A 25,093-nucleotide genomic window follows, 5' to 3' on the forward strand; every position below is an offset into this window, starting at 1 on the left:
CGGTGGCCTAGGCGGGGAGCCCTTTTGGCATGATCCAGCAAAGTCTGTTTCTGTCGTTGCAGGAAACCTCTGGGAGGAACTGAAGGACGACAGCCTGGGTAGCGACCCCCTAGTGCTCATCGCCTCCTCCTCTTCCTCCTCCTCCTCCTCCTCCTCGGCGCCCGGCCCTTGCTTCTCGACCCTGTGCCAGATGGATGACGACAACAGTGGGAAGTTCAGTGCACACGGTGACGCTCAGCACCACAGCTTGCCTGAGATCCACCTCACCACCCTCTACTCTGCCTTCATGGACCTGGAGACGGGATCGCCTTCCTTCTTGAATAACTCCGGCTCCAAACCGGTGGCTTTGGTCTAGGCCACCAGGCCAAACGTCGCCCGTGCCAATGTTGGGTGTGGAACCCCAACCCAAGTCCGCCACTGATGCTCAGCAAGGAAACAAAACTCACTGCTTCTGGACCCGGACTGCAGAAACCCGAGGCGTGCCCAAGTGCCGTGGTGCAAATATGTAGATATGCACAGAACCTTAGAATTGTAGATTCAGGAGGGACCCCCAAAGGTCATTCAGTCCAACCCCCTGCAATGCAGGAATTGCAACTAAAGAACCCCTGACAGGTGGCTGTCCCACCTCTGCTGAAAAACATCTGAGGGAATCCATTTCTCCGTTGAACAGCTCTTGTGGTCAGAAAGTTATTCCTGATGTTTCGCTACACTCTCCTTTCTTAGCAATTGAATCCATTGCTTTGGATTCTCCCTTCAGGAGCAGCAGAAAACAAGCCGGTTCCATCTTTTCAAAACCCAGATTGTCGTAGGCCCCTGGAACGGCAAACCACAGTTAGCCAGAGATCTGTTAAAACCATGCCGGCGTCAAGCCAGCGTTCTTGGAGAAAACCTGGCCGAGGCTCGCAGGGAAGGAGTCAGGTGGCAAGCAAACTCCCATTCCCCTTTATTTTCAAAGCCCATCTCTTTTCAAATACCCCTCAGCCTGCAACATTCTGCTCAGCAACCACAAACTCCAATGCCCTTTGGAAGTAGGTTTGGGGGCCTCGAGGGCGTGTGATGTACAGGGGCTGTGGCAGGATTAGAAAAATATATAGGTGGATGAAGTCTCTAACCCAGTGGGCTGCCGCCACCACCCTCGGCTCCATAAATTAATCCCTGGTGCCCCATGCCCTATCCTCCCTTATCAAAAGTTTTGTTCTGAAGAGGGTGACCTATTACAGAAGACAATACAGTCATACCTTCGATCCCGAACGCCCTGGAACTCAGACATTTTGGCTCCAGAACGCCGCAAACCCGGACCTGATTATTCCAGTTTGCAAACGTTCTTTGGGAACTCGAACGTCTGACGGGGCTTCCGACTGGCTGCAGGAGCTTCCTTCGTCCAATCAGAAGCCGCGATTTGGTTTTGGAACATTTTGGAAGTTGAACAGACTTCTGGAACGGATTCCGTTTGACTTCCAAGGTACGACTGTAACCCAATAGAATTCAAGACCGTCACAATTAACTATGCATTTATTCCAAATCAACTTAAGGCTATTTAGCTTAATTCAATAAAATGGATCAATGTAGAGACATAGAAATGTAGAGTTGGCAAGGACCCCAAAGGTCATCTAGCAGGAATCACAGTTCGATAATCTGACAGGTGGATATCCAACCTCTGTTTAAAAACAGAGAACCTGCCACCTTCCGCGGTCATCTGCCAGGGTCAGGTGTAAGCCTCCTTGATGTGAGTGTAGCTTATTTCTGAATGGGCTCATCCTGGATTGCACTACAAATCCCCCACAAGAAAACTCACGCCTTGTTCGTTTCAATAAAACAGTGAACCTGCTCATTTTAAACTGCTTCTTTTCCTTATATACAGTAGGAAGTCTATACATTTGCTTTCTTCCACGTACACAGACTGAGCCATAAGCAGCCTGCGTAAGTCTTTCCCATTAATTTCATCAGATTCTCTGCACTGGGGGAGAAATCTATTTCAGTTCGCATTTATGCCTGGGCCGGCCTGATTCTCACTCTCCACAAACGCCTGCGAAAATTGCATTTTGCCGAATTTTGTAATGGTTCCAAAAATGCATGTATTGGAATAATGCATGCTGAAAAATGAATATAATAGAGAGAATGAAAACTCTGTTGCAAAAAAGTGCCTTTGGGGCACAGTTACCTACAAAAAATGTTTTTTGACAGGTCACCCATCACTAGGTAAAGGTACCCCTGCCCGTATGGGCCAGTCTTGCCAGACTCTAGGGTTGTGCGCTCATCTCACTCTAGAGGCCGGGAGCCGGCGCTGTCCGAAGACACTTCCGGGTCACGTGGCCAGCGTGACGAAGCTGCTCTGGCGAACCGGCACCAGAGCAGCACACGGAAACACCGTTTACCTTTCCGCTATAAAGCGATACCTATTTATCTACTTGCACTTAAGGGTGCTTTCGAACTGCTAGGTGGGCAGGGGCTGGGACCGTACGACGGGAGCTCACCCATCACTACCTGCCAGCAATTTGCCACCAGATTCCTGCTCCGAGAAGTCTTACATGCAACAAATGTATTGCTACGGGCAGGGAATAAGGGTCATTTTCTTGAAAGGAAAGCCATTTGCTTTATATAGCTGCAGATACAAACACATATATAATGTTACTAGCAGAGAATGAGCCCAGCACTGCGTTGGATTAAAAAAAAAATCCCTCAAAATTGTGGTTTTTAAATAGATGGTGTAATTTGTGAGTTTGGACCAGTCACACCAGTGACTGGTCAAGGAAAATTGCCACGCCCGCCCCACTGGGCAAACGCTTGGGCCAAGTTGGGTGTTGATCTCTCAAGTGACGCCCAAACCTGTGGAGAACAAAGAGATAGGCAGCCAAACCCCTTTCCCCTTTCATAAAATCCTAGATTCATAGTGTTGGAAGGGACCCTGGGGTCATCTAGTCCAACCCCCCCCGGAAAGCAGGAATCCCAGCTAAAGCGTAATTGTTGTTGTTAAGTCGTTTAGTCATGTCCGACTCTTCATGACCTCCTGGACCAGAGCACACCAGGCACTCCTGTCTTCTACTGCCTCCCGCAGTTTGGTCAAACTCATGTTCGTAGCTTTGAGAACACTATCCAACCATCTCGTCCTCTGTCGTCCCCTTCTCCTTGTGCCCTCCATCTTTCCCAACATCAGGGTCTTTTCCAGGGAGTCTTCTCTTCTCATGAGGTGGCCAAAGTCTTGGAGCCTCAGCTTCAGGATCTGTCCTTCCAGTGAGCACTCAGGGCTGATTTTCTTCGGAATGGAGAGGTTTGATCTTCTTGCAGTCCATGGGACTCTCAAGAGTCTCCTCCAGCACCATAATTCAAAAGCATCAGTTCTTCGGCGATCAGCTTCTTGATAGTCCAGCTCTCACTTCCATACATCACTACTGGGAAAACCATAGCTTTTACTATACGGACCTTTGTTGGCAAGGTGATGTCTCTGCTTTTTAAGATCCTGTCTAGGTTTGTCATTGCTTTTCTCCCAAGAAGCAGGAGTCTTTTAATTTTGTGACTGCTGTCACCATCTGCAGTGATCATGGAGCCCAAAAAATACAATCTCTCACTGCCTCCATTTGTTCCCCTTCTATTTGCCAGGAGGTGATGGGCCCAGTGGCCATGATCTTAGTTTTTTGATGTTGAGCTTCAGACCATATTTTGCGCTCTCCTCTTTCACTCTCATTAAAAGGTTCTTTAATTCCTCCTGCCTTTCTGCCATCAAGTCAATGGCTCTTTGCCTCCCCCTAGTGGCTGCCGTGGGCCATGCCTGCCGTCAAGTGATCTCCGCCTTCCCAATTTTCCCACAGATTCAGACCTGGCTCTCTTGTTGCCTGCCCACCACCCAAGGGGGATTTAAAGAGACAGAGGCTTGCCAGAGATGCAGATGTTCTGAGCCTCCCTCTCCGCCCAAGGGAGGGGTATTTATGGGTTGCCTGGCAAAGCATGGAGGGCTGGGAGGAGATAAAAGGGGGAGAAAGAGCTGGTGACCTCCGAAGCAGCTGGTGGAGAAATCTCCGGCAATGAGCAAGCAGCGTTGCAACACAGGGTTACGCAACAGTGTGTGTGGCAAGAACTGACGCTCCCTGAGAGCTGGTGCTTCTTCTCCGCCTTCTCACCAGAGTAAATAATCCTATTTATTAAATTTATATGCCATCCTTCATCCGAAGACCACAGGGCGGTTTAAGGGTATAAAAATGCAACAGTCACACTTGCTTATTGATAAACAGCCAGCCAGCCCCCTTCCACACACACACACACACACACACACACTTGCAGAGTCAAGGGCTTCCGGTGGATGTTGCGCCCAAGTCCTGCTCATGGATTTCCACTGTGGGAACAGGAGGCTGGACTAGACGGGCCCCTTTTGGCCTGATGCAGCCAGGCTTTTCTTAGGGAGGTCTAGTCTGACAGCAGAACCTCCATGACCAGGGACAGTCTACCTGTGGATACCATAGGATGGGGAACAGATGGAGGGTTGCTGCTGTCGGGCTCAGGTTGTGCTTTGGGGCTTCCCTTGGGGGCCTCTGATTGGCCGCCATGAGGACAGGAGGCCGGGATAGATGGGATGCTGGCCTGCCCCAGCCAGGTACTTTCTTACATTTTTAGGACCTCAATCTGTTGGCAATCACCACCTGAGCTTCCTGATAGAAGGAACAGGGCCAGATTTAGGTTTGATGAGGCCCTAAGCTATGGAAGGTAATGGGGCCCTTTATATTTCTAGCTGTCCTTTATCAACAACAAATTGTTGCTGTTTTTTGTGTTGAATATATGCTATATACATGGTAATTTATGGACCTAATAGGTATCTAAAGCCATTTGCACATAACAAATAGGAGCCTACACAACACAAAACACTGTGTGTAGGTTTTATTTTATTTTTTTATCTTATATTTTGGAAATGCATATCCAGTGGTTTTTTTCCTTTAAATTTTTTTGGGGGGCCCCAAGAGAGTGGGGCCCTAAGCTATAGCTTGTTTAGCTTATACGTAAATCCGGCACTGAGAAGGAAGGGTGTTTGAAACCCACGGGGAGAGCCAGGGGAAGCAGGCCCCGTGCGCCAGAGTGAGTCCCAATGCTTAGGTGATATATAAATATTGCAAATAAAATAACTAACGGCAAAAGCGTCTGGGTGGTTTGCAAAGGGGAAAATTAAAAACGTAAAATACAATAGAAAACTAAGCTCTAACACAGAATAAAACCAGTGACAGTGAATGGCAACGAATTTAAAAAGCAGTGGAAAATGTTTACGACTGGCGAAGTCTTCACCTGACACCTATGAAGGTCGTTGCAGAGGCACGTGGAAGACCCCCTGAGGCTGCCAGCACCAAAAAGCGTCTGTCTCTAGTAGCTGACCTCGTAACATCTTATATTTGTAGAGTTGGAAGGAACCCCCCGCAATTCAATTGTTTCCCTTCGTTCTGTCTTGCATTTGTACGCGACACAATTGGCAGAAGAGAAACTCGCAGGCACGGGACGTCCATGCTCATAGCATTGGGTAGCGGCATATTTCAAATTAAAAGCGAATTAAATTGTTTGGAAAGAGCTGCCTGTGCGTCGCCAGCACCAAATGGAAGTCCAGCACCACAGGCGATGGTTTTCAAGTGAATTCCAGAGGGCTGGGCTTGCGCCTTTTCCTTTCTGCACATTTTCGCACTGAGCATTGGTCCACGGCAAAAAGGAACCCCAGGCGGCGCATATGCTTTTGCCATGTTGCAAACACGGAATCCACTGCTTCATTCCACCCCCAGCCCTGATTTTGTGCATCGTTCCTCCTGGTCCTTGCTGAAGAACTTTGCGCTTCTTGGGGGGGGGGGAGACATATAGAAGCAAATCATCTTCTTCCTGCCGGTTTGTGTGAACGGGGTTGCCCAACCGTTTCCCTCATCAAGGCACACGTGGCTTGCTTTGTCAAACCTCCGTCATTGTGCAATGCCAGCCAGTCCCAGTGCCCAGCACACCCACCTCCAAAACATGCCTTTTCTAGCTTTTGGTGATTCACTGGGGCTCCTATTCTGCAGCCCAGGCAAAACAAATTCAGGGAGGTAGGCTGCTCAGAGGCCTCACTGCAGTTTCCTCTGTTTGGGATGCAGCCTTTGCCAAAACACATCTGGAGGGCAGCCCAGGCTGGCGAAGAATGCACAAAAACGGCTCAGCCTCTGACATTGAATGATGATGATGATGATGATGATAATTCTATCCGGTGGTACCTCAGGTTAAGAACTTAATTCATTCTAGAGGTCTGTTCTTAACCCGAAGCTGTTCTTAACCTGAGGTACCACTTTAGCTAATGGGGCCTCCTGCTGCCACCATGCCGCCAGAGCACAATTTCTGTTCTCATCCTGAAGCAAAGTTCTTAACCCGAGGTACTATTTCTGGGTTAGCAGAGTCTGTAACCTGAAACGTATGTAACCTGAAGCGTCTGTAACCCGAGGTACCACTGTACCTCGGTTTAAGAACAGTCCAGTTTAAGAATGATTCAGTTTGCAAACTCCGCAAAACAGGAAGTAGTGTCCCGGTTTGCAAACTTTACCTCAGTCTAAGAATGAAAGCCGAATGGTGGAAGGGGACTGGCAGAGGGAGGCCTCATTAGGGAAAGCCACGCCTTGGTTTAAGAATGGTTTCGGTTTAAGAACGGACCTCCGGAACGGATTAAGTTCGTAAACCAAGGTACCACTGTACTGCCCTTTGTCCAAGGATCACAGGGTGGTTTATAAAATGAAAATACAACACATACCATAGTAACAAACAAAAGCAATACCAGACACACACATAGCTGGTTTAATTAGCCAAAGGCATGGGAGGAATGTGTGTGCCTGGCACCTAGAGATGGCTCTGTGCCCAGCCTCCATTGTCAGAGGTAGTGATGCATCTGAATACCAGATGCCGGGCACAACAGGAGGGGAGAGAGCTTTGGTGCACAGGAATTATAGAGTGAGGACACTGGGGGGTCATTTAGTCCAACCCCCTGCAATGCAGCAATCAGAACAAAGGAAATCCTGACAGATGGCCACCGGGCCTCTTTAAAAACCTCCAACGAAGGAGTCTGCCGCCTTCTGAGGTGGCCCATTCCACGGCTGAACAGTTCTTATCAGCAAGAAGTTCTCCCTAATGTTGAGTCAGAATCTCTTTTGATTCATTGGTTCACTGGAGATCTTTAAACAGAGCTTAGGTGGCCATTTGTCAAGGATTCATTAGCTGGGATTGCTGTGTTGCAATTCTACGATAGGCAGCGATAAGATCTGTGAGTTTGCTCACTCATACGCCCATTTTACAGATAGGGATTGGCGAGGCCAAGTTGGAGAGACGTCTAGCCGTGCCCGAGACCACACATGGAGGTTTTGTGGTTCAAGGTCGGCAACATTTTTTTCAGCCGTGGGCCAGTCCACCATCCCTCAGACCATGTGGGGGGCTGGACCATTTGGGGGGGGGGGAGAAAGAATTTCTATGCCCCACAAATAACCCAGAGATGCATTTTAAAGAAAAGGACACATTCTATTCATGTAAAAACACACTTCCAACAGAATATTAAAATACAATAACCTATTAAATATTAAGTTTCCCTAAACAAGGCTGCCTTCAGATGTCTTCTAAAAGTCAGATAGTTGTTTATTTCCTTGACATCTGACGGGAGGGTGTTCCACAGGGCGGGTGCCACTACCGAGAAGGCTCTCTGCCTGGTTCCCTGTAACCTCACTTCTCGCAATGAGGGAACAGCCAGAAGGCCCTCGGTGCTGGATCTCAGTGTCTGGGCAGAACGATGGGGGTGGAGATGCTCCTTCAGGTATAGTGGACCGAGGCCGTGTAGGGCTTTAAAGGTCAGCACCAACACTTTGAATTGTGCTTGGGTTCATCCAGCTGTTTCGGGATCATATGATGTTCTTATATATGTCTCCGTGTGTTCGTGTACATATAGAAATCTGGGAGTTTCAAAGGGCTGCCGTGTCACCTGCTACGGACTTCATGCAGCCTTGGCTCCGCCCACCTTTGCCTCTGGCTCCGCCCCACCAGCATGTGGCCCTGAGGTGGTTTCTGATGAGGGAATGTGGCCCTCCAGCTGGAAAGGGCTCCCCCTGCCTGCTGCAGAGGGAAGAGATTTGCCCCACTGCCCTGATTTTGTCCTTTGGGTGCCTCCACGCTCGCAGGTAGTCTACCTCTGAAAACCAGGCAATGGGGAAGAACTGGAGAGCTTCATGGCTGAGTGAGAGGCTGGGGGTAGGATCTGAACCCTGGTCTCTCCCAGGTCCCAGGTCCTCACACTCTAACCACGGCACCACACATCCTCTAGAGACGTCCTCAAATAAAGGAGAGTGAAAAACAGGCAAAGAAAACACCAGCTCGTTTATTTTGGATCACTCATTTACTTTCAAGTGTTTGGAGAGAGATGTTTGTGCCACTGCTGGGCGATTTATCATTTTTACAGTTTTACAGGAGAGCAAACATTTGTTCCGGAGAAAGTTTGCTTTTTTTCCAAAGTCCTTTCCCGTCCCACCCGGAAAAAGCACACCCCATAATCTGTAAGTGGAAACGCAAAACAGTTTTGAAACAATTCCCCTTTCGCCCAAGGATGAGGTGCATCCATGATGCCTTCTAGATATCTGTGGGCTGCACATCCCTAACCATTGGTCATGCTGGCTGATGGGAGCCCAGCCATGTCTGGAGGCTGGCCGGAGATGACCAAGCAGCTCTGCCTTCTCCCTGTCACCCAAAAGCAATTCTCCATTTTCCACCCCCAAAGGGGACCTACTCCTTGCTTATTCTTCCTCTTGCTTTGAATAAAGCCACTGGGGGAAACCTTTTAAATTTATGACCTCTCCTGCAAGCCTGAGCTCCTTCAGAGCTTTGGTTCACCTGACCTTCTCCCTGCAAGAGTTGGTTACTCACTTATACCCTTCCTCCGTGGTTTGCCCCTTCTCCCATTTCTTATATGTGGCCCTTTAAAATCTCCACTCATCTGTAATCTCTTTTAGGCACCTCCAATTCCTACAAGGAAGACCTGGCTATTATAAATCCTATTTTATTTTCCCTGGAATAATCACCCAATTCTCTTGGTCCAAATTCAGCATTGCAGACCACTCAGCGCTCTGGCAGCTCGCGTTGCATGTTCCTAGGAAATCTGATACGAGTCTGGTAGCTAAGCAAGAGGGGAATTGATATGGTGGACATTGCTACCATGTCCCCAAGGAGAAATCCTAACATCTACCTGTCAAATGATGCATTGCAGCTCACCGTGTCACATCCGGAACTTGATTCCCAGGGACTGAATCAGAGAACTGTAGACTTGGAGGGGACCCTGAAGGACATCTAGCCCAACCCGCTGCAATGCAGGAATCGCAGCTAAATCATCGCATTCAAATATTATTAACACAGCAGTTGGGTCATGCGAACGCGCACACCCACAACTCAAAAGAGACACACACACAAAAGAAAATCAAAACACTTCTTAAGAGCGTTTTGCCAGGGGATGCTAAAAATCTATCTCCCCAAAGCCCAATCAATGAAAAGCTTCTGTGCATTTAATATGTCCGTTTTGTGGCTCTGTGGAAGTCTTGCGGCACCTGAAGAGACTTACTATTATTATTACAGGAGCTTTTGTGGGCGCCTTCCATCGGACAGAGTGGGAGGACGCGAGCAGAGCGAGATGAATGAAGTAGGGACACAGGGCGCTGCTTCAGCCGAATCAGACCATTGATCCCTCCTGTCCGACCAGCGAGGCTGCAATTTGGAGTGTTCCCCCACTCCTTTGGGAGGCTGGGGTCCCACTTGGCCGCCCCCAGGCAGAGAGCTTTTCAGACTCCTCCTCTCCCTCCCAGCCTCATGTCTTAAAAGCACTTCTCACCAATCGGCCTGGCTGTTCAGCAGGGGGGGTCAGTGGTTTGAGCCCACCCAGAGATGGCTGCGGGCAGGATCCCTACACTGCTGGGAGCTGGATGAGACAACCTTTGGGTCCTTCCCAGCCCTACAATTCCATTATTCTACATAGCTTTCCATTTGTGAAAAAGGCGACCAGAACTATAGAAGGGCACAGAATGGAGAATGCAGCCGTTTCTGTAAGAAATCCTGCAGACCCCCTTTTTCCTCTAGAAATCCCAGAAACCAGGCTGGAGGGGGGATATCATGAGCCTCTTACCACCCCAACAGTGGGAATGTAGGAAGCTGTCTTGTGCAGAGCCAGGCCCATCTAGCTCAGTATTGCCTGCACTGACTGGCAGAAGCAATTTTCCAGGGTTTCCGGGAGATGCCCATAGAATTGAACCCAGGACCTTCTGCATCCAAAGCAGGCACTCGACCACTAGAGCCCTTCTTTTAAAAATAAAGATTCCAGTCCTCATGGTCGTGAGTGAAGTGAGGAACATGAGCAGCCGCCCATTTGCCAAGTCAGACTGCTGGTCAGTACTGCCCCCACTGACAGGCAGCTATGGCTCTGCAGGAGTTCAGGCAGGTCTCATCCTGGGACTTTGAACCCGGGACTTTTGTGCTGCTCCTGCCACCCTTAGCCCAAAGAAAAGAGGTGGGGAGGAAAGAACTCTGCCCAGTGTGAATCATTTTCCTCCGACGACAGAGAATCGTGCTGCTTGCAACACAGCCAACCTATTTTTTAACGCTATAAAAAAATAAACCGCGGCAATTCTGCAGCCAAGGAGAATTGCCCGCAGAGCCACGGCCTCCGCTTAGAGAAGCAGTCCCCCCATGGCGCCTCTTGCTTGCCCCATCCTTGAAGACAGGGTCTTTTGCGTGCCTCCGTTCGGCTACAAGGTAATTCCTCCGATCTTCCATAAGGAGATTGTCTTTTTCTTAACTGACAGGTGCCAAGAAGGATCAGCCTTGAGCGCTTAAAATTCTGGCACACTTATCCATGCCCCGCAAGCTGCAAGATGCTGTCATGATCATTGCTAATGGCAAACCGCTTGGGTTGAGCTCCAGAAACGGGTTCTGCCATCTCTTCGTCTGCATTTTCATTTTGACATTTCAGTTAGGTCAGAACGGAAATAAAACAAGAGCACCGTCACAGCTCAAGTTCTGCCCCTGGTCCAGACTTAGGCTTGAAAATAGAAAAATGGAATTCATGTGATTGGTCAAAATTAGGGAAAGAAACTCGACCAGGAGATGATGCGCGCGCACACACACACACACACACACACACGGGGAGAGAGAGAGAGAGAGAGAGAGAGAGAGAGAGAGAGAGAGAGAGAGAGAGAGAGAGAGAGAGCTTTCCCACCCACCTCCTGCTCTGGACTGCCAAACCCCCCTCAGTTGACCCCCTCCTTGGCCCAGCGATGCCTGCATAACTTTCAGGAGACCACAACGCAAAGCGCCACGAGACTCTTTGCCTTTTCCATTTGGAATGCTTGCTTCAACAAGGCTGCGTCCCGAGAGGGAGTGAGAAACAGGACTTAATCTGCTGTCCGGTAAAGTCCCCCTTTTTGGAGGCTGGCACACGGCTGTTTAGATTAACTCACACCTAGTATTTAAAGAGCTCCCTACAGAATGGCCAACACACCCACCCAAACACCAGTGGCCTGGAGGCTCCACGATTATGCCAGGAATAAAGGGGACTCCTTGTCTCCCACCCAAAGGCTGGTTGCATTTTCGGCTTCTGAGTCCCCCAACCCTAATGGGGAAGACTCCTCCCCCCCCCCGCCTTCCTCTCCTTGGACGTTCTGGAGAGTCCAGAGAGCTTGAGCCCCACACAGGCACCCCATCATCCTAAGTTGCTTCCGACCCCTGACCTTTGGGCTTGCGCATCTTTGGAGAAGGGACGTTTCCCAGATGATTCGCACAGAGAGGAAGCCAAAAGAAATAAATAAGTCAGAGAGAGAGAGAGAGAGAGAGAGAGAGAGAGAGAGAGAGAGAGAGAGAGAGAGAGAGAGAGAGCGCTTAAAATAAGAAAATCCCATTCCCCAAATCCCCATTAACAGGGCAGGCTACTCTCCCCCCCAAAAAGCCCCCCTGGCTGGAACGTCTATAGGATTCTGGTCTGAGTGGCTCTCCTTTAACAAAGAAGTTGGGTTTGGGGTAAGGAGTTGGGGTTCAGTCGGCCAGTTCTGTATGGGAAGGAAGAGGTATCTGCGGAAGGGACTGAGGATGAGGGGAGACCCACGAAAGGGCTGGAGACCCCCAACTCTCCAGGATTTGCACGGAAGATGGAAGAGGCCTGGCAGAAGAGGAACACCCCATCAGGTCTAATATACCGACAGCTATCTTTCTAAGTGCAAATGACACCAGACATTGGAATGCAGAGATTTGCTGGGCTTGGGGTGGGGAAGTATGACAATGGGAGCAATAGACCCCAGCGGCCAAGCCTCCAAGATCCCCCCAAGAGAGAGGGCAAAGGGTGGGGCACCCAGGAGACCCTGGGATTGGGCTGAATGAGGTGTTCTGGGATCTGGGCTCCCACCCAGCCTGAGACACACAGTTGCCGCCCTTTGCAAGTGCCAGAGGCTCCCACAGCAAGACCCCTCTTTAAAAAAAGAAACACCTATCTAAACGTTGTCCTGATTTGCTTCCGCTTCTCAGAACGATGAAGGGGCAAAGGAAATAGGAACAGGAGGTTAGGACTCTGCCCCGAGGACCACACAGGTCCTTCGTCCGACCAGAGGGAAGGTGCACGTCTCAGAGTTCGCATCCGCCTGCCACCGGTTCTGAGAAAAAGGGGGTCATCGAGGACGCCACTCTCTTAGAGAGAGCGTCTGGGGTGGGTTTCCCACACAAAAAACCAAAACCAAACCCCTGGGCCAAAGACGAAGAGAGAGAGAGACACACACACCATAGCCGGCATGAAACGCAGACCTTGTTGGCCTGGAGTTAACTACGTGGAGCTATTTCAAGCCACAACTACGGGGTTACTCAGTGGTGTGAAGAGGCTCTCCCTGGGAGAGGGGGTGGGCAGGGGGGGTTGCCTCGACAGCTCAAGGAACAGTTAACGACTTCAGCTAATTTTAGTCCCGAAACTCCAGCTCCTGGCAGGGTCCTCGGATCCTGGCTCTCCATGCCAACGCCGGCCGGCGGAAACCCGAACCCATTTCTACAGGAATCTGCGGGGAAGGCGCCTGGCGGTTCCGCGTCAGGGTCCTCCACTGTAGGAATAATCCGCTTTGTTGTGCATGACCAGCTTGCTATCCACAAAGTAGAAACTGTCTGACTGGGTCTCGTAGGGGTGCAGGATCATCTCCTGAACTGCAAAGGAGGAAGGGGAAAGAAAGAGGCTCACAGCTGACAGCCTGGCTATAGGGTGGACTGCAACGTCCCAAACAAAGATGCCCAGCCCAGGGGGAGTCTCTTCTCCAGGTCCCACCACCCTCACGGGCCCACTGGAGAAACCAGATTCGCCGCTTCCTTTGCCAGCAGGAGAAGATCGCTCTATTCCAACAGGCTTTTGGGGACTGACTGGCTGTTGTTGTTGTTTTGGTTTGTTTTTTTAAGGAAAGGGCTTTTAAATAGCCCTGTGCTGTTTATATTACCCATATTTTAATAGATCAGTTTTTTTATATTATTTCATTTCTGTTAGAGTTTGATTAATGATTCTGTATGCTTTTAGCTTTTTATGTTGCGGTTGTTTTAACTGGCAGAAGCCTTGGGCAAAAGGTGGGATATTATTATTATTATTATTATTAACAACAACAATAATAATAATACAGATGGATAAAATGATTTGCCAATAGTGACCTTGCCCAAAATGGAGCAGGTTGGTACAATCAGACGACATTTTGAATCAAGATGGCGGAAGGAAGCTTTCGAACCCGGGCTGGTCTTTGTGAGTTTTTAGCATTCCCAAGCAATGCCTGCTGGGAGGTGGGGTCCAATGACTTCCGGAGGTCGCCCCCCGGCTCCTGCTGCCCTACTGTCCGCCCCCCCCCCCCCCCGTTGGCAGCCGCTTACTGAGGTCTTCGGAGAGCTGGGGGAACTCGTAGATGTGCTCGCAGGTGTTCTTGCTGCTGGGGATGCAGAAGCCGAACTCGAAATCAAAGCTCTTCAGCAGCTGGTCCCGGAAGTAATGCCTCTCGATCATGCGGAAGTTATTGATGGGCTTGTCGCCCACGGTGAACTCCACCCTGAGAGAGGGGGAAGAGAAAGCTGAGGTCCCTCAGCGGAAGGCAGACTTTTCAAAACAGCGGAGTCATAAAACTATCAGAACAGAATGTTAGCAGACTGCGATTCCTGCCCTGAAGCGGGGTGGACCAGATGAAACCTTGAGGGCCCCTTTCAATAATTATATGATTCTGTGAAAAAGTGGGAGACAATTTCTCGGCGAGGAGTTACTTTTTTTAACTCTCAAAGAGAGGGGAAGTGCATAGCTCAGTGGCAGAGCAGCTGTCTTGCTTGCAGAAGGCCTCAGGTTCAATCCGCAATGTTGGGCAGAGCAAGACTCTTGCCTGAAACCCTGGAGAGTGGCTGCCAGTCAGTGTAGGCATCACTGAGCTAGGCAGACCAACGGTCTGACTCAGTCTAAGGCAACTTCCTGCGACCCTTAAACCAGCTCTGAACTCAGAACCATGAGGACTAGAATCTTTATCTTTCAGAGAAGGGCTTTCGCGAAGTGGCAGAGCCCCGGCACAGTTCGTGGGTACAGAGCACCTGCTTGGCATGCAGAAGGCCCCAGGTGGCATCTCCCATTAGGGCTGGGCATATCCCTGGTCTGAAACACCAAGAGAGCTGCTGCCAGCCTGTGTGGAACAGCCTTCCCCAGCCGGGTGCCATCCAGATGTTGCAAACTATAATTCCCATCAGCCCCAAGCAGCATTTGGACCCTGAGCTGGAGGCTGCCCCTCCCCGGCCTATAAGGTGCATTTATCCAAACAGACATGGAAGAGGGAAGGTTTCTGCATCCAAGCAAAGGCCTTGCCAGGTCACTTACGTGGCCCCAACCTGACGCAGCCGCAGAAACGCCGGCGTGAATTGGTAGCGCACAAAGCGCCCGGCGTTGGGGTCGACGTCCTTCTTGTCACTGTGCTCTCGCTCTGGAAGGAGGAGAGAGAGAAAATGAAAGCTACAGGGCAGGTATCCCAATGCAGGAAGAGCCTGCCGGCCCGTCTAGTCCAGCACCCTGTTCCCTCCCACAGAATCATGAAGACAAGGAACTTGACTCTTGAAAGCAAAAGGGAGTTCTCTAAAGAGGAGTTCTCGGAGGAGATGGAGGGGAGAGTCTGGCCGGACCAAGCCAAGGGGGTCCATCACAGCCTTTCTCAACCTGTGGGTCCCCAGATGTTGTTGAACTACAACTCCCATCACCCCTAGCTAGCAAGGCCAGAACTCAGGGATGATGGGAGTTGTAGTCCAACAACATCTGGGGACCCACAGGTGGAGAACTGCTGCCTTAGATACACTGTCCTGCTAAACCACACCTGAACCACCAATGGCGGCTGTGAAGGAGATCCAGGGATTGCTTCCTCATGAGGAAACCCCCTGAATCCTTAGGAACACAGTGGCTCAGAGACCACAGACCCGTGTTCTGAACCTGGATCTTTTGGTACCACCGTTCTTGAAGACAAGGCGGGTGCTGATCCTTCTCTGATGTATCTAAGGGTCTCACACCAGAGGGCTCTTCAAGGGGATCCTGTCTCCTGTGGCAGGGAGTTCCATGGTTTAACAACGGCAAAAAGCACTAAAACAAAATGCTAGAAATCTGTGACAAAGCGAGAAAGCATCCAGACCTCTGGGAAGGGGTGTGGTTCAGGGGAAGAGCCCCTGCTTGGCATGCAGAAGGTCCCAAGCTCAATCCCTGGTAGGGTTGGGAATGACATCCAGCCAGAAACTCTGTAGACCCCTTGCCACTGAGCAGACACAGTACGAGGCTCCTGTTTAAAGCAGGACCATGAGGACTAGAGCCTTGCAACAGCTTTGCATGCAGAAGGTCCCAGGTTTAAACCCCAGGGGAATCTCAAGGGAAGTCTGGGGGGAAAGCCTGTCTGCCTGAATCCCTGGAGAGCTGCTGCCGGCCAGTGCAGACAATACTGAGGCAGATGGACCAATGGTCAGCTTCGGTTGTAAGGCAGCTTCCTGTTCGAAGCAGTCCCTTCCATCAGAATAACGAGGACTAGGAACTTACCTGAAGCCGGTGGCTTGGTGATTTCAAACAGCACCGTGCCCGACTCCATGTCTCGGATTTTGAACCGGGTGAAATCTATCTTGTAGACGTTCTCCTCCGGGGTGCAGAGGTAGTCTGCAGGAGAGAAGGGTCGTCACAGTTAGGAGGGCAGGTGGGCCAAAGGGTTCAGGCCTGCCCCATAGGCAGGTGCAGGGTTCGAAAGCTGCTCCGCTTTTCTTTCCATGGGGGGGGGGGGAGAAATTTGGTGCAGGTCAGATTTCACTGATTTGTTTTTTAAAAGTGCATGTATAAATTGAGTACAGTAGGAAAAATGTATGTTGCTGATGAATTCCCACAAGGGACTTAAACAAATAATAGTAATTGCAAATTGATAGATGCTTTGTTTGCAATTCCTGCATTGCAGGGTGTTGGAATGGATGACCTTCGGGGGTCCCTTCCGACTCTTACCATTCTACGATGCTGAAATGGGGTGAGCTGAGTGAGAAATGAGAAAATGAGAGACATCAGAATTGCCAGATTCGCCCATCTCTCATTCCTCTTGCTGTGGGGTCTATGCAGAGAATACGCCTGCGACTGAACTCAACCTAAATCCACATCAACAGGTGGAAACAGGCTTGGTGTTGTGGCTGTGCGTACACCATAATCCTGCAAAAGCTGAATTTCAAAGCAAGTTTCTAGACCTTATGACTGGAAGCAGACACCGGAAACCTGCAGCCAAGGCCATCTGCTTGCAACCAGAGGAGGAAGGTGAATACAATTCTTTCATCCTAACTATTTGAAGAGCAACTGCAATCAACAAATTACGCTAGTAGGACTACAAGAAGTTTTGTAAGGAGGAATATATGAAACATTGCAAAGAAGAGAAAGCAGAGAGACATTAGTTATGATACTTAAATGTAATAGTGAAAGTAAGAAATGTAAATTAAGTGGGAGAGATTGGAAAATTTTCAGATGTGATTGATGGAAGTAAAAAAAAATTGTATACGATATAGAAGTATGTTTAATGATTGTTGAAAATCATATGTTAAAAAACTAATAATACAATCCTTTCCTCCTGTCCCTATTCCGCAAGCAGAATAAAAAACATTCAAATTTCCCATACAGGTTGCAGAATCCAGCTAATTTATTTCTAGAACTGCTTTAAGGCAGCTTCTAAATTATTATTATTATTTTGTCAGAGTCCTGAAGCGGCAACAACTGCCGTCAAATTTTAAATTCTTTAACGCAGGATTTTTATTTTATTTTATTTTTGTATCAAAGGAAGCATGGTGCTTTGCCTCTCCCCCTCGTGAGGAACGGCCAGCGCCTCCTTCGCAAAGCCTCTCCCTTCTGCCTCCTCCCTCTCCCAGGCCGGCATTTGGTGCCCCTGCGGCTGCAGCCGTGCCAACCCTAAGAGGCTTTGCCCTCTGACAGAACAAAAAGGATAAGCTCCTTTGCAGCCGCTAAGCCCAATACACCTAAATAGAGGAGGCGGATCTGGGCCCCCGCTCCTCCCCGACAGAGAGGCGCTCTCCCAGGGAACCCCGGGAAATCTGTGCCAGCAGTGAGATGCGTTCAATAAGTTGTAGTCCTTGTTATTAAATATACCAAGAAAAAAGCACACCAAGGCCAATGTTCGTTTCCCTAGTGGGAATAGTCCCTACTCACAAATCAATAGTCCATTTTAACAAAAACTGATCCATTCAAAAGTATGTATTCTGACAAGCATTACAAACTCAAATAGAGATTACAAACTCCAACAGAGATTACAAACTCAAACTCTCAAAGATATGTATAACGCAATAATTCGTTTCAATCACTGAGAAAGTCAGAAGTCAATTATGGATCAGAAAACAATAAGTTCATGTTAGTACATAGTCAGATTCGAGGTGAGATGCAGGGCAAGAGAAGCCAATTCTAAGCTGCATCCACAGAAGTCTAGTATCTTTTATTCCCCTTCCTTCCCTGCTTCTCCCCTTTTTATGAAGATTACCCGCTCTGGGATCCCACAGCTAATTCTCCCCTGGTCTCCTCGCTGGCCCAAAAGGGACTAATTTAGCCAGCTAGCCCTGGTGATCACCTAATGTTTATTGGATGGAGTTCCCCCCTAAATTGATTTTTGAATTCTGAATTTATTGTTATTCATGTTTTATACTGTATTTTAAGCTGTTTTTTGTCCGACTCAACATCAGGAAGAACCTTGACAGCAAGAGCTGTTCAACGGTGGAACAGACTCTCTCTGGAAGTTGTGGACCCTCCATCCTCGGAGGTTTTTCAGCAGAGGTTGGGTGGCCACCTGCCAGGGATTCTTCAGCTGAGATTCCTGCATTGCAGCAGCGGGTTGGACTGGGTGACCCTCAGCGTCCCTTCCAACAGTTCTCTGTTTCCATGACTCTACAATCACAAAAATCAAGTCAGTCCTAAAATATGTACCCTGAATGTTGCGAGCCTGAGTAGAAAGGCATTCAGCATTCAATGGAAGCAGGACAATGAAGGTGGCAGGTGCACCTCTTTGGGGTGAGAGTTGCCTAGCTTAGGGGCCACCACAGAGAAGGCCCTATTTCCCTCAGCCGCTGAGCATCTGCAGGGGGAGAAACTACCAAGAAGGCACCGCCTGCCAATCTCAACACTCAATGAGGACTGTGGGGAAGGAGGCGGCCTTCCCTCTATGTGGGGCCTGAGTTGTTCAGGGCTTTAAAAACTCATGTTAGTTAGTGGCACAATTTATCATGGAGTTGCAGAGTTGGAAGGGACCCCAGGGACATCTAGTCCAACCCGCTGCAATGCAGGAATCTCAGCTAAAGCAACCAGGACAGATGACTATCCAATCTCTGCTTAAAAACCTCCGAGGATGGAGAGTCCACCACCTTCTGAAGGGAGGCTGTTCCACCGTCGAACAGCTCTTATTGTCAGAAAGTTCTTCCTGATGTTGAGTCGGAATCTCCTTTCTTGGAACTTGGAGCCACGGGTTCGAGTCCTACCCTTCAGAGGAGAAAACAAGGTTGCTACATCTTCTATGTGAAATATTTGAATATCCCAAAGATATTTGAAGATGGCTATCCTTTCTCCTCTCAATCTCCTCTTCTTCAGGCTAAACATACCCAACTCCCTCAACCACTCCTCATAAGGCTTGGTTTCTATGTCCTTGGTCATCCTGGACGCTCTGCCCACCTTCCAGCTTGTCAACATCCTTTTTAAATTGGGGTGCCCAGAACTGGACTTACCCCAGGACTCCAAGCAGAGTCTGAAGATTATTACCAGTTGATGGCAAAAACTTCAGAGTGGTTTACAAGATGACAAAACAAGAAAACCAAGAAAGATTTGCAAGCCTACTTCAAAGCATACAAAAGGTAAAATACTCAAACAGGCTAGAATTACCTTAACTTCCTAAGCATATGGGCAGGTTTGCCCGAACAAAATTGTTCTCAGCAAGTGCTTGATATCAAGAGGCAGGGAGTTCCAAGGTGCAAACGCCGCCACGATAAGCAGCCGAGTTCTTACAAGGGCAGAACGGGTGTGACCTGGCAGCGCCAACTTCCCCGATCAGTGATCAAATGGGCTCAAGTCAATTGCATAGGTAAACAAGGCAAGTTCTTTCAAATTGTTTTGGGTATTGCGTTTTAAAGTTGCAACCTGTGCTCTGTGACATTACAGCAATAAATAAATAATAGTATTTTGCCTTTTTATTGTTATTGCTGCTAACAGAGAGTAGCTCCCCTCTTGCCATTTGCCCGGAGGCCGCGGCACTCGCCCGCCCTAAGCCTCTCAGAGCGGCCGCCCACCCCGGCCCCCGCACCCTAAAAGGATTCTAATTCCGGACGGCTAACGAGGTTAGCCACCCTCATCGGCAAATGGACCATCTGGGCAGATCCCAGATTGGCCGGATCAGATGCAGCGAATCAGCAGGGTGCGGTCAGCTGCGAGGGGGCGGCTGCGCGAGGGTATTTCAAGGAGGCCCAAGCGCCCCAGATGGTACTCTGCGCAATTGGTTAATTGTTATTATTTATTATTTATCTATTTATTGCACATGTATACTGCCTTGTCCCCACAGGTCTCGGGGCAGATCATAAAATATAAAATAATATAAAGTATAAATTTGCATTATTTACACCCCACCCATCTGGCTGGGTTTCCTCAGCCACTCTGGGCGTCTTCCAGCAGAATATAAAAACATAATAAAGCGTCAATCATTAAAAATCACAATATAAGATCACACAATACATAATAAAAACAAGAACAACCCAATAATCCTCCCCTTCTACAACACATTTTAAAAAGGGCATCAGATGTCAATCAGCCAAAGTTATGAATGAATGACCTCAGGATCCTTGTCCTCTACCAGGGATTTTAGACATTGAAGTTCAGATTCATTTGGAGATTTTTGCATAGCAGGAGTAATAAATACGGTAGTGTAACAAGGCTTGAGAGACAGTTTCTACCTCCATCAAGCCGCAGGGGTCCAAAGTTAATATAACTTGCAGATCTATGGAACCCTTTAAAAGGATATAGGAAGCAGATACAGGCACAAAATTTTTTTTCCGGAGGTTGGAATGAAATATAGGAATTCCAACCCTTGAAATTTGTATCTAGTTTCCTTAGGAAAAATGATGCACAAGGAAGGCATTCCTCCTCATTTCAAAGTGTCAAAAATGCTTCCTTCCATATCCCCTCATTGTTGTGATAAACTTGGCGTGTTATCATTTATGATGGCAATGTAAATTGGGCAAGGTTTTTTTAATTTAATCTTGATGAAAAGGATAAATATTACAAAAGAAGCAAGTTGTGCACAAACATACATTTAAAGAAGATGGGAAAACGTTTAATATATGGTAAATAACAGTGTACAGCTGAAAACGCTGGCAGCATTGAGACAAATTCAGCAGTGCAAATAAGCTTTGATGGATGCCATAATGGAATACTGAATGGTATAGTTTTTTGTAAAATATGCAGGGATATATGATATGTAAAATGAACCGTGGAAAGCAAGAAGGGAAGTCATTGATATCTTAAGGGTGTAAAATGAGTATTTTAAATTATGAAGCAGAAAATTTAAATACACACACACACACACACACACACACACACTACCACTGTCCAAAATTAATGTTCCTGAATATTTTTGAGGATACCAATGTAGATATATTTTAAAAGAATTGGCCTTCTAGATTATCTGCAAATAGTCATTGAAACTCAGTGGGAAACAGCTGTGCAGATTCCTTCCCCTCTTGCTGAGTAAGCTGGCTGGCAAGATCTGCTGCCCAGAACCCTGGAGGTGTTGCTGCTGCCAGCCAGTGCAGACAATACTGAACTAGGTGAACAAATGGTCTGCCGTGGGATTAAGCCAGTTTCCTCTGCCCCTGCTTAAACCAGCCTCTAGTTCAGAACCATGAGGGCTGGAAACTTATTCTCTTTTTAGAGGAAGTTCTGCGAGAGGCCCTAGAAGGGTGCTGCTGCCAGCCAGTGTAGGCAACACTGGGCTGGATGTGAATGGTCTGACTCGGCAGAAGGCTGCATCCTCTGTTGCTAATTCAAAGCATCTCTTTAATGAGAACCAGGAGGACTAGCCCCTCTCTTTTAAGGGTGGCACGTAGATCAGCGGCAGAGCGGCTGCTTGGCATGCAGAAGGCCCAGGTTCCATCCCCGTCGGCAGCATCTCCAGGTAGGGCTGAGAAATATTCCCTGGCGAAACCCCTGGGGAGCCACTGCTGCCTATCAGTGCAGACAATACTGAGATGGGTGAAACCCTTGCACGATTTCGCAGGTTCCTGTAAAACTTCACAGTGGGGGCACCAGCTTGGCGAATGCTGCCCCGGTTAATGGCGCAGGCCAGTCAGAGTTGCCCACACTGCCGCCCCTGCTGGTCCCCCCTCCCAGCACCATGGCAACGGCCATCTCCCCTCAGCAACAGTTGCCATGGAGATGGTGTGGCCATGGCTTACCTCGGGTGGGAGGGAGATAGAGCGGTCCAGTCACCAGGGTGGAGCAAAAGGGGCTCCCGCCAGCTTGCTCAGCCTCCCTTTCCCACAGCCCCTCTGCTCCGAGGCTCTGGAATCACAGAAGGGGTCTCCAGCGGTCATCTAGTCCAACCCCTGCCAACACGAGAATCGCAGCTAGAGGTGGCCATCGGGCCTTGGCACCCATCACCAGGCACCCCTACGATGAGTGCCCACGTGGCTGTCAATGAGGAAGATGGGCAACCAGGGTGGATAAAAAACAATGATTATTTTTTTTAAAAAAATTAACATTGGATATATATATATATATATATATATATATATATGCTTTCGTAGATTTTCACGGGTACAGGAATGCAGGTTTTGGTGTCCTCGGGTGTCTTCCCGTGTAAAAGTTGGGGTGTCTAGGCGACGTTTCGACGAGGTCTCACTCGTCATCTTCAGGCTGGTGCTTTCGGCTTCTTGTTACTGGAACAGAGCAGGATCTCAGTGTTTGAGTTCCTATAAATACTGTTGAGGGGGTGTGGTGTATAGCCTCTCTTGTGGTGATGTTCCATGTTAAAGAGCAATTTGGAATCTGCAAAATTAATTTCGTGTCCTGTTTCTTTCATGTGTTGGAAAAGAGAGGAAGTTTTTTCTTCTTTTTTGCACGTATCGCAGAACACAAGAATGCCGTCAAAAACATCACCACAAGAGAATAATCATGGAAGCCATCAAGATAGAGAAACACCCTCACAACATGAACAAGCGTGACGACACATCCCGCTTGCCAGACATCTGGAAATTAGCCCTCCCCACAAAAACTGACACCAGATCCAGAGGCACACAGAACGCCATCACCAATCAACCACACCAGACCCAAACCCAGACCCTCTCCACAGATAAATTACAGACACCATCCAGTAGCCAAACCATGGTGGCACCTCCGGATGCTGCACCCCCCTGCAATCCCTACACAGATCTGGCTGACACAGGCCACAAAACCACAGCTCGCCCCTATACACGAAGCCAAGCCAGAGCACAACTAAGTGCAGTACAGCCATCTTCTCAAAAAAACTCTTCACAAAGTTCAAGAGGTCAAGACACAAAGACTTTAGCAACTAATCCACACCTAATGACCCACCTAAGTGGTACTCAGGATATCACTCAAGAAATCACTCAAGATATCCCTCAAGTAATTAAGGAACAAAAGAAGAAAAGGCACACTAGCCTGGGAACTTCCTCTCTGCCCAGAACATTGGAGGCTATACACCACACCCCCCTCAACAGTATTTATAGGAACTCAAACACTGAGATCCTGCTCTGTTCCAGTAACAAGAAGCCGAAAGCACCAGCCTGAAGATGACGAGTGAGACCTCGTCGAAACGTTGCCTAGACACCCCAACTTTTACACGGGAAGACACCCGAGGACACCAAAACCTGCATTCCTGTACCCGTGAAAATCTACGAAAGCAAATATATATATATATATATATTGGATTTTTTAAAAAATTTAAATTGGATTTTTTAAATAAAATGCTTTTGGAGGAAATATCCAAAGGCTATTCATCAGGAAATAAGGATTTGTTTTAAGTTTTTCATGTGTGCTAAAACTCGGTTAAAGTTTTTTAAACAAAAAAACCATTTAACCACATCAGTTAACAAACATGGATACATATGCTATAATGTTATTGTGTTTAAGTTGAATAAATTGTTTAAATTGTTATTAAGGAAATGATTGTTTTTCTCCTTCCAATAAAGTACAGCAGAAAAGTTGTCCAAATATAAACAGTTACCTTATTAAACCTCTCAATTATTTCATAATTATCTGTCTATGTATTTCTAATAGTATAACCAAATCAGTAATTTTTGATACAACTGTAAAAACTACCCTGAAAATTTATTATTCCAAAAATGAAACCTTCCTCTGGTTGTAAATATTAAGATTATACCAGCAAGAATGAGTCTTTCTGTTAAACAAAATTATTTAAATCAATTTGATTTAAATCAAGCACACCCTGTGGGCAACCCAAGAAAATAATGTGTCAGGAGGAGAAAGGAATTCAATTCTGCTTGCATTTAAAAACAACCCTACCTAATTTGCCGTTTCTGAGAGGCAGCGGTTGCGGAGTGGTTACAGCATCAGACTCTGAACTGGGAGAGATCAGGGTTCGAATTCACACACACACACACACACACGCCTTGTCCCACGAAGCTCACTGCATGTGAACTTGGGCCCATCCCTGCCTCTCAGCCTCACCTACCTCACAGGGATGTCGTGGGGATTAAATGAGGACTAAGGTAAAGGTAAAGGTACCCCTGCCCGTACGGGCCAGTCGTGTCCGACTCTGGGGTTGCGCGCCCATCTCGCTTAAGAGGCCGGGGGCAGCGCTGTCCGCAGACACTTCCGGGTCACGTGGCCAGCGTGACAAGCTGCATCTGGCGAGCCAGCGCAGCACACGGAACGCCGTTTACCTTCCCGCTAGTAGGCGGTCCCTATTTATCTACTTGCACCCGGGGGTGCTTTCGAACTGCTAGGTTGGCAGGCGCTGGGACCGAGCAACAGGAGTGCACCCGGCCGCGGGGATTCGAACCGCCGACCTGACGATCGGCAAGTCCTAGGCGCTGAGGCTTTACCCACAGCGCCACCCACGTCCCTAAATGAGGACTAGGGGCTGGGAAAAAGCAGAGACATCACCTTGCCAACAAAGGTCCATATAGTAAAAGCTATGGTTTTCCCAGTAGTGATGTATGGAAGTGAGAGCTGGACCATAAAGAAGGCTGATCGCCGAAGAATTGATGCTTTTGAATTCTGGTGCTGGAGGAGACTCTTGAGAGTCCCATGGACTGCAAGAAGATCAAACCTCTCCATTCTGAAAGAAATCAGCCCTGAGTGCTCACTGGAAGGACAGATCCTGAAGCTGAGGCTCCAAGACTTTGGCCACCTCATGAGAAGAGAAGACTCCCTGGAAAAGACCCTGATGTTGGGAAAGATGGAGGGCACAAGGAGAAGGGGACGACAGAGGACGAGATGGTGGGACAGTGTTCTCGAAGCTACCAGCATGAGTTTGACCAAACTGCGGGAGGCAGTGGAAGACAGGAGTGCCTGGCGTGCTCTGGTCCAGGGGGTCACAAAGAG

The 25,093-nt window shown here is 48.5% G+C and overlaps 2 protein-coding genes across 5 annotated transcripts in view; one reads left to right on the forward strand and one right to left on the reverse strand.

Moving 5' to 3' along the window:
* Positions 1–1,828, forward strand: part of FOXN1 (forkhead box N1) — a 47,291-nt gene extending 45,463 nt beyond the window's left edge. For all 4 annotated transcript variants that reach the window (XM_081889608.1, XM_081889607.1, XM_081889610.1 and 1 more), the window contains one exon: positions 63–1,828. In XM_081889608.1, the coding sequence (XP_081745734.1) occupies positions 63–355 (293 nt within the window). In that variant the 3' untranslated portion in view covers positions 356–1,828. The remainder of the gene's footprint in view (positions 1–62) is intronic.
* A 6,490-nt stretch (positions 1,829–8,318) lies between these two features.
* The window catches only part of UNC119 (unc-119 lipid binding chaperone), a 28,114-nt gene continuing 11,339 nt past the window's right edge, over positions 8,319–25,093 (reverse strand). The window contains exons 2-6 of the mRNA XM_081889628.1: positions 16,043–16,156; positions 14,852–14,954; positions 13,876–14,048; positions 11,623–13,173; positions 8,319–11,590 (exon numbers count right to left, since the gene is read on the reverse strand). Coding sequence (XP_081745754.1) covers positions 13,061–13,173; positions 13,876–14,048; positions 14,852–14,954; positions 16,043–16,156 — 503 coding nt within the window. The 3' untranslated portion in view covers positions 8,319–11,590; positions 11,623–13,060. The remainder of the gene's footprint in view (positions 11,591–11,622; positions 13,174–13,875; positions 14,049–14,851; positions 14,955–16,042; positions 16,157–25,093) is intronic.

This window comes from Podarcis melisellensis (genome assembly GCF_964234715.1).
Source record: "Podarcis melisellensis genome assembly, chromosome: 15".
NCBI classification, from domain to species: Eukaryota; Metazoa; Chordata; class Lepidosauria; order Squamata; family Lacertidae; genus Podarcis; species Podarcis melisellensis.